Source organism: Colletotrichum spaethianum (assembly GCF_022836535.1).
Source record: "Colletotrichum spaethianum MAFF 239500 DNA, contig52, whole genome shotgun sequence".
In the NCBI taxonomy this organism is placed as follows: Eukaryota; Fungi; Ascomycota; class Sordariomycetes; order Glomerellales; family Glomerellaceae; genus Colletotrichum; species Colletotrichum spaethianum.
In genome coordinates, this window is record NW_026054822.1 from 109,343 (window position 1) to 118,410 (window position 9,068).

The following is a 9,068-nucleotide window of genomic DNA, read 5'->3' on the forward strand; positions in this document are numbered from 1 at the left end:
TCCCACGCGAGACCTTGCCATGAATGTTCGGTGCCAAAGAGCCAGAAGCTCCTTTCGTTGGTGACCCACGACATCATGGCTGTTCATACTCCAAGCCACGTATAAAGGCACGGAAATAAAAGTCAAGTGAAGCAGATTTGATCTACAGATCCTGCTACTGTTCGTTCACACCCATACAGCTTTGATCACTGGTTCGGATCCCTGCGACCACAGCAACCGGCCACCCCGTATTTCTCCCTTCCTCGTCACAATGGAAAGAAATAGGGCGGACACACTTGAAACAGACGTCATCATCGTTGGCGCAGGCTTCAGCGGTTGTTATTCACTGTTCAAGATTCGACAGGCGGGGTACTCGGCCAAGATTCTTGAACGTGGAAACGACTTTGGGGGCGTTTGGCACTTCAATCGGTATCCCGGAGCCAGGGTCGATTCCGACACGCCCTCCTACCAGTTCAGCCTGTCCGAAGTCTGGGCCGACTTCCATTTCACCGAGCGGTTTCCCGGGCACGAAGAAATCCGCAGATATTTCCATCACGTCGATGCCACTCTCGGCTTGCGCAAGGATACGATTTTCGACGCCCGAGTGGACGAGGTCAAGTACGACCCCGCGGGCAGACGCTGGCATTTTCGCACGACAAAGGGTCTGTGCGCAACCTCCCAGTACGCAGTCTTCGCATGCGGCCCGATGAACAAACCGTACATGCCTCGTTTTCCAAGCCAGGAAATGTTCGGTGGGCCCGTCATCCATCCGTCCGCATGGCCCGGCGATATCCAGCTTACGGGCAAGAATATTGGCGTCATCGGGCAGGGAGCGTCCGGTCTGCAGATCGTACAGGAGCTTGCTAAAGTGGACTGCCAGCTCACAGTCTTCGTTCGGAACCCCTGTATCGCGATCCCCATGCACCAAAGACAGCTGTCGAACCGCGAGTCGGAAGAGATGAAGAACTACTACGACGCCATATTCACCGAGGCCAAGTTCGGCTCGTCTTCGGCGCTGCCCTACAATCACAATACGGATTTGCTACGCTGCACGACCGAAACAGAACGGGCCGGCCTGTTTGAACGACTGTGGAATAGGGGTGGTCTTGGTCTCACACAATCGAACTATCGGGACATCGCGTTTGACAAGACGGCCAACGCATGCTTGTACGACTTCTGGGTCCGCAAAACGAGAAGCCGGATGACGGACCCCGAGAAGAGGGACATCGTCGCGCCTCTGGATCAGTTCGAATGGTTCGGAGCGACACGCGTCAATCTTGAGATGGACTACTACGAGATGCTGGATCGACCGAATGTCAAACTGGTAGATCTCAAGAAAACGCCGATCCAGTCTTTCGACAGGCAGGGGATTGTTACCAAGACCCCGGACGCCACTACACACCACGATATGGACATCGTCATCATGGCCACCGGCTACGACTCTTTGACGGGTAGCCTGCTTGACATGAACATCCACGACAAGCACGGCGTCCGGCTACGGGACGCTTGGAAGAGCGGCATCAGCACGTATCTTGGCATGATGGTTCCCAATATGCCAAACGCATTCATGCTGTACGGGCCGCAAGGGCCGACAACGCAGACCAACGCACCGCCCTTCATTGAGCTTCAGGTTGACTGGGTGGTAAGTCTCCTCGAGCGGATGCGCGAAGACGGCCTGCGTTCGATCGAGCCATCGGAAGAGTCTTGCCGCTCGTGGAAAAGTCTTGTAATGGATGCCTTCGAGTCGACTCTTTTTCGCGACAGCACTGCGTGGTGGACTGGCGCGAACATCCCGCACAAGAACATTGAGCCGCTTGTCTTTCTAGGTGGGGTTCAGCAATGGAGACATATGTGTAGTCGTTCGCTAGATGACTGGGCAAGTTTTGCTGTATCCTAGCAGCCAGGGTTGGTTTGGGTTTCGCGGTCTGGTCCGAAAGGCATGGGAAACTTGAGTTTGCCCTATTGGTCACTATCCAATGTCTATTGTCTACTCTTCACATATGACGTTGCGAGATCTCGATGAATCCCGCAGTGAATCCGATGATCAAGGGGTTTGAGACGGGCCGTGTTCGACCAATCTTTCATTCCCCTCTCCCCTCTGTAACGCTTCTTTCTTCCATACAGGCTTTGCGCCGAGCATGCGCCAAATCTCTTACGGAATCACTTCGCCTAGCTAATCTTTTCCCTTCCGTGTCTTTCCTCTCCTCAGATTGACATGCCCCGAAAGAACACTGGCATGAAACAGCCGCAGCTATAGATAAGGCCAGGTTTCTACGCACGTCTCCCCGCAGAACTCGCAGTCCACCGGCGTCACCCTGTATCCCGATGGTGCTTGTACAATTGGTGAGAAAAATTGAGAGAGAAGCAATGATCGAAGGTCTTTGGAAGTCTTAGCATGTACCGATAAGTGACGAGCCGCCAAGCCATGCGAGAAGCGAATCAACTGTCTTCCATGTTCGCTGCCAGTCGTATACTGGACGTGATAACTGATACATTGAGCTTGTATAAGACAAAGAAGTCGACGTCCTAGCAAAGATCCCGCACAAGAATATTTCCTTCAGTGACAATTCTGACGTGTGCCATGAGGGGTAAGCCCTGGAGGCGCGGGACCATGGAGTTCCCACCAGGGGGGTTCCTGCTGAGGGACATCCTGACCTTTGTCAAACCTGAACCGATGACAGATGGTAAAGTGTTACGACATACTTTGGAGTTGTTATTGGCAGCCTTGAAGCCTCTTATGATTTTCTTGAGTGGGGTAACTATGGTAAAGATCAGAATGCTTTAGATCACACACAACAATGGTCTCGACACACGTAAAGTCTTCAAACAGGAGGCGACCACTCCAACGGTCGCTGTGACCCGGCCAACCCAGGGAGCAGTCGTCGAGTTCTTGTAGCGGAGGCCGGTCATTGCAGTATGACGACCTCGTGGGAGTGATATAGTTAGCACGAGTAGAATGAGAGAAGTGCGCTGGTAAAAGGACAATGGGCTGCGTGGTTTTGAAAGAAGACGGCAAGAGAGACAAACTCAGAGGTGATAGCCTGTGTGTCCAACCGTGGATTTATACTATCAAGTCCTAGCTGACTCTTCTCTTGACAGCCACACGGGTCAGGCAGACTGGAGTGATACCAGAACAAGAGTGGTTTAATCATGAATGAGCCAATGATCACTACTGTTGTCACAACGAGGATGGAGCGCAAAAACCATGACGAGTTGCATGACAGTTGCAAGGTACTTCTTGGAAGGCGATTGGTCGTCTTGTATCCTTTGGCTGTTACGGGCTATAGGCTGCAGCAGGCTTTCTCAGAAGATGCATGGTTTTAGGCAATCCACACCCTCAGGCTCAAGTCCAACAACTGGGAAGACACCTACAAGGAATGGCATGCTTGGATGAAGCAAGTGATGAGGAGGAAGTCGATACGCTTTTGGAAGAAGCATTTTCGAGGCAAGATTTGACCAAGTGACGATGGCTCCTCACGATACATTCAAGGCCAAGTGATGTAGTATCACTACCGACTCACCTGGGTGCCTAGGAGAGCACCCTACATATGACTGACTGGCTGTGTATTGATCCATAGTTGAATGGAAGCTGGCAGTTTGATTTCTTGTTGCTTTCACTTCGCTGTACCCTTCCTGCTATGCGGGAAATATCGAATTGTGAGTTCACTTGTTAAGCAGTTTGTAGCTGCATTCCAATGTGGCTTGAGTCATCCATAGATACGTGTGTACGTACGCGTACTGTGCAATATCGCCACATCGAAGATAAGCGATGACTTCGTACTTGCTACTGTAAAGTGTAAGGGGAAAACAATCGAAAGTCAGCAATGACCAAGCCGCAGCACAAGCATTGCGTCGTTGCGACAGGATGGGTCACGATGAGGTGACCCATTTCAACGCTCTGCTTTCTCAAAGCCTCGGCCTACCAAAGAAGTAGGACAAATAAGGAGAAAACGTAAAACCACCTGCGTGCTCTTCTGTACACACACACACACACACAATTTATTACGCCCGGCGGCGAAGCCGAAAGGGCACCTAAACTGGGTACATAAACATTGCTGAGCTTGTGTCCTTGTCTCCTTGAAGCCCATATGTGATGTCTCCGTTTCCTGCTTACTCCTCCAAGTCTGCCGTCTCGCTTCGGATTCCCGTGGTTTGGTTGTATTTTTAGCATGCCATCTTGAAGCCTATTCTCCAAGTGTTCAACGTCCTATCTACGGCGGCTGAAGCGGTGCCTGCTGCGTGTGGCACGGGTTGTTAAATGGTTAAGGTTGTGTCGGGTTTGATGTGTAAAAGGTGTCCTCCGATCCCGTCTCTCATCGCCTTGCGTCTAGACGGCCTGTTGCCAGCACAAATCGTATCGTCGCTCGAACTGCTTGCATGTTTGGCTTCCATTTCTCATCGTCTGAGGCGCTCTTGCCTCCTAGGTAAAAGGAGATGTTGCTTCTGTGCGTCTCGGTACACTGGAGCATCTCAGTTCGGAACTCTGTCCACCTAGTGCATCGGAACAGAAAATGCTCCACCGTTTCTGCTGCCTGTCCACATCCGCATAAATGCGAGGGTGCTGCGTCGATCCGATGTAAATAGTAGTTCAGTCTAGCCATTCCGGTTCTAAGCTGTGCGAGAGTGGTCGCTTCTTTCCAATTAAGCTGGTCGTACAACTGGCGGGTATGTTTTCCTGGAAGCGCTTTGTCGACTCTTTTGGAGAATCGTCCGACCTTTTCGGGCAGCACGCGTCCTTGGGACACTTTTGCTCGTGCCACATTAAGCGTCGTGGACTTCATCATGGGGAACTGTACTTGCGGGGTGGCGCCGTCTTTGGTCGCTTCGCGCGCTTGTCTCTTTGCTTGCTTGAGCAGTTCGTCTTCCTCACTTGCTGCCACCCACTGTACTGTGATGGTGTTGTTGTCCTTTCGAAGTTCCTCCACCGAATCGTACACACTGCGTATGTACGCTTGTCCGGATTGCTGGAGGGGCTGTTTGAGTGAGAGCACCGCCCCCTTGTTGCTCGTCACCACCGTGATCTTCTCGCCCGTGACCCCTCGCAGAGACCGTCTGAACATGTATGCTATCGCTGCCAGCTCTGCGCTGTAGGGATTCTGTTCTGATCTCGCACCTAGTGTGAAGGAGAAATGCTCAGGCTCGCCGTCGACTCTCCCCGACCGTTTCTGAACAGCACCGCCGACACCTACCATCCCCCCTCTTACTGAGCTGCTGACGGCCACGCGGACCGTGCTGGTTGTCTCGAGCACTGTTGCCTCTTCCTCACCGATTTTGACTTGGAGTCTATCTTCCCATGGTAGCAACGTAAGCGCGTTAACGGTCTCAACCCTTTCCATCGGTATATCCTTCAGAGCCTCAGCCACTTGAAACAGCGGCGAGCGGTGGGTAGTCCGGAACTTTCGCATCTTGGACGTCATCCTGCGGAGTGGATTCGTCTCCGGTAGCGTGTGGATGTCTGTCCACATCTTGACTGCTTTCCTCCAGAACCGCTCTTTCGCCGTAGGTATGTGGGCCTCGGCTTCTGCCACACTCGCCGCAACCGTGAGAAAGGTGCCGACGATCGCCTTAGCCGATACCCTCTGTACTCTGTTGATCGGTCCCATGAGCTTGTCCTTGTACCGGTGCATCCACACGTTCGAGGCGTAATCCACTACCGGTGCGACTGTTGCCGTAAACAGCTGTCGCGCCGTTGCTGGCGACAGTCCTCGGAGTCGTTGGAGTTCCAGCGCTGCCTTGAGGCCCTTTGACGAAGCTCTTGCTATGTGCTCCTTGTACTTGAGTCGAGTGTCCATGATGACTCCCAGGATCTTGGTGTGATTCTTCGGTTGAACGGGCCGTCCTTTGATCATGTACGCTTCCGGGTCGGACTTGTGGTCATTGCGGGTAAAGTGGATGATGGCCATCTTCTCGGCCTCGAACGTCGCGCCGCTCCTCCTTTCCCAGTCGATGGCGTGTCGTATGATCGATTCGATGCCTTTGCGGTTATCTTGAGCCGTCTTCCCCGTGACCCAAGCTGTAAAGTCGTCGACAAAGGCCATCGCTCCTCCGTTGCTGTCAATGCGTCTCTGCACCAGATCTGCGTTGAAGAAGAGGAATAGTATCGGAGACAATGGTGACCCCTGAGGAAGGCCCGCTTGGGGTAGGCTTCGCGATTCAGACGACTGCCCGTTGATTTGGATCGTTGCCGTGCGGTCGGAGCAAAAGGCCGATACCCACCGGAGCAAGTCATCCGGAATGCCTCGCGCTTTCATTCTTTGGACCAGCCTTTCCTTACACACTCCATTGTACGCCCCTTTCACGTCAAAGCTGACGAGGCTGAGAACACGATGGCCTCGCCATGCCGTGTAAACCTGCTCTTGGAGGAGCAAGAGCGCTTGCTCGGCCGATCGTTGTTTTCGAGCTCCGAAGTGATTGGTCGGCAGCAGGCCATAGAGTTCGACAACATGTGATACACAGCTTGCATCAAAATGGACGTGCCTCAGCTTACATCGAACGCCAGAGGCGACAATCTCACCGCAAGACTCGTCGCAATCATCATACACGAGATGACTATATGCATCTCACGCTGGCGCGAGTATGCCGCCTCCAAAGATGCCCAACTTCAGCAACTTTACCGAGAGAACCAGCGAGACAAGGCACGCATCGAAGCGCAATGTCAGACCATTCACGCGCAAGACGAGCGTATCAGACGCTTGGAGCTCGAGATGTTTCCTATCGAGATGTCTCCTATGGAGCTGTCTCCTATGGAGCTGTCGTGCGGTACCGTGTCGCCGGCGGCGTTTTCAATGTCGCTACAAGGCTCGAAGACACCAAATTCCGTTGTAGACTTGCAGGCAGGCTTTGTGGGCGAAACGTTCGGGGATGCCCTGCAGGAGACGTATGGTCAAGCACCCGACGATGGTAATGCAAGCATCGGGGACGACGTTTTTGCTCCGCTGCTGGCGTTGGCAATGACCGCAGCAGAAGACACAACCGGACGGGCTGCTGAAGCAAGGGAGTCGCCACAGGCCGAGAGCAAAAGCCCGATGAAGAGGCATATGGAAGAGGTAGATGTTGCTTCGAAACGGGTTCGTCATACGTAACTGAAGGACCTTGAAACATCTATAGTTCCTCTTGAAAGTCCCCATAGGTTTGGTGATAACAAGAACATGGTAATCTAGAACAACGATGGTTCATCACAAAATGCACCAAAAACAAACACAAGTGCATCTAAGCATGTACACAAAGTGACCTACACAGTCAAATTGCGCTACTCGTGATACTATGTGGAAGGTATCCAGAAATCTGGTGAGTGTGCCGAAAGAGGGCGAGATTTGAGCTCACGGCTGGACACAATCAAAGGGGGTTCCCTTACGGTTCCCAACGGTTTCTTACGGTCACAAGTGGACGCCCAATTAACGTAGGCTTTGACTTGAAAGTGATCGATTACTACCCTCAAACGGTTCGAGCTACTACACATCCTTCAAACTTTGCTAGGCTTTGTAGAATGTATCCCAATATTCCCTCACGAGGCTTTTTGCATTCTCTAGATTGGCTTCCGGCTCCATGGTCGTTTCCCACTGGATCTTGTAGTAAGATAGGCCGTCCACCTTTTTTCTCCCGATGACCCTTCCCGACCAATGCTCCAGAGTGGGGTCAAACTGATTCGACTGTCTTCTTCTGGATTCAGGATAGCCGTGGCAAGTGTTCCAAGCAAGGACTTCGGGTAGCATGTGTTGAAGTTTATCTTCGGGTTCCCAGGTTGGTTTCCAAACCACGTGGTAGTAGATTGCATCACGGACAACGCTATGTCTTTGGATACGTTGCACTTGCCATTCGGTTATGAATGCGTCATCATCGCTGCAGCTTTGGTCGACTGATTGTCTTTCCATGGCGAATGCTGTTTGGAGCCGTGAACGGGTGGTCGGTGTATGCAGAAAGTGAAACGTAATTGTGACTTGAAAGACGGGTAGTGAAAGATGGGTTGGCGTTGCAGTTCGAAGAGAATGTGGCTTTTCTTGTAGGAAGTACTGTACTGGCTATGTTTGAACGGGCAGAAACAGGCTACTGTAATATGCTTCATGAAATTCACGTGGCTGCAGTGATTGATCCTCTCCCAGACGAGTCATGAAGCCAAGGTGCTTGATGACAAGGGCGAGCGAGTAGGTACCAGCTTACGACTCACAAAGCTCCAAAAACAGACAGACACACGCACACTTGGGATCTGAAGGTACAATTCTAGCCGAAATCAGTTTCTGGTTCATAATTTAGAGTCCCTTTTGGCGCAGCCAGTTTGTGGCTGCATTTTCCGACATGGGATAGGAAGGTCAGAATGCAGTACTCACCAGAAGCTGACACCGGTTCTTTATGAAAGTCAGAAACCACCGAAGAACCGTCCTGCTTGCTGGATTGGCTTATGCCAGGAGCCAATTGTTGCTTTCTGTAGATGTTTTGTCAACCACGTAGCAAGCGGTTCTGTGTTTAGCCACACACCCAGTTAGCGAGAGGACCCATAAGCCACGGTGATGAATTGTATCCCAATATTGAAAAAGCGGAAGCCGATTCCAGACCCGGTTGCATAATGTACAGCCGCAAACAACACAGTATGTGCTAGCTAGGGCCATGCTGTGCCAACTGCTGCCTGCTGGATGAGCATGCCACATACAGTAGGGCTGGCGATCTTCATCGACATCCGCCTCAGAGATGGCCATCAGAGACATGAGTTCAGGAACCATACCGGAGAGCGCGACAAAGAGGAGACGAACTACTCTGGCATCCTTCCGAGCGCTCCTGCAATCATTTGTTCCCATTGCCAACACTCCCTCCGCCTGGCAAGGACTCCCCTAGCGAACTATCGATAGACTCCGCGATCTTTTTCACTTGAGCCTCGAGACGTATAAGTCTACCAAAGTAAGAATGTATCCTGAAAGCGTCCTTGGCCAAGGCGACTCACCGCTCCCTCTGGTGGCTCATTTCTCGTCCTGCTGTTTTTATGACTTGTTCTAGTTGGCCACTGACTGCGCTCAACCGGTCCGTGAAATCGTCCCTGTCGTCAATTAGTATTTTCCTATCTCTCTTGCAGTTGTTTCTTACATGGGCAAAAAACCTGG

The 9,068-nt window shown here is 52.0% G+C and overlaps 2 protein-coding genes across 2 annotated transcripts; both read left to right on the top strand.

The window, feature by feature from the left end:
- Nucleotides 1–250: 250 nt before the first annotated feature.
- Nucleotides 251–1,876, top strand: ColSpa_11881 (baeyer-Villiger monooxygenase; the record flags this gene model as incomplete). The annotated part of the gene is made up of 1 exon (XM_049278093.1): nt 251–1,876. One exon carries the CDS (start codon nt 251–253, stop codon nt 1,874–1,876), a length of 1,626 nt encoding a protein of 541 aa, XP_049134050.1.
- A 4,648-nt stretch (nt 1,877–6,524) lies between these two features.
- Nucleotides 6,525–7,061, top strand: ColSpa_11882 (uncharacterized protein; the record flags this gene model as incomplete). The annotated part of the gene is made up of 1 exon (XM_049278094.1): nt 6,525–7,061. One exon carries the CDS (start codon nt 6,525–6,527, stop codon nt 7,059–7,061), a length of 537 nt encoding a protein of 178 aa, XP_049134051.1.
- Nucleotides 7,062–9,068: the final 2,007 nt, after the last annotated feature.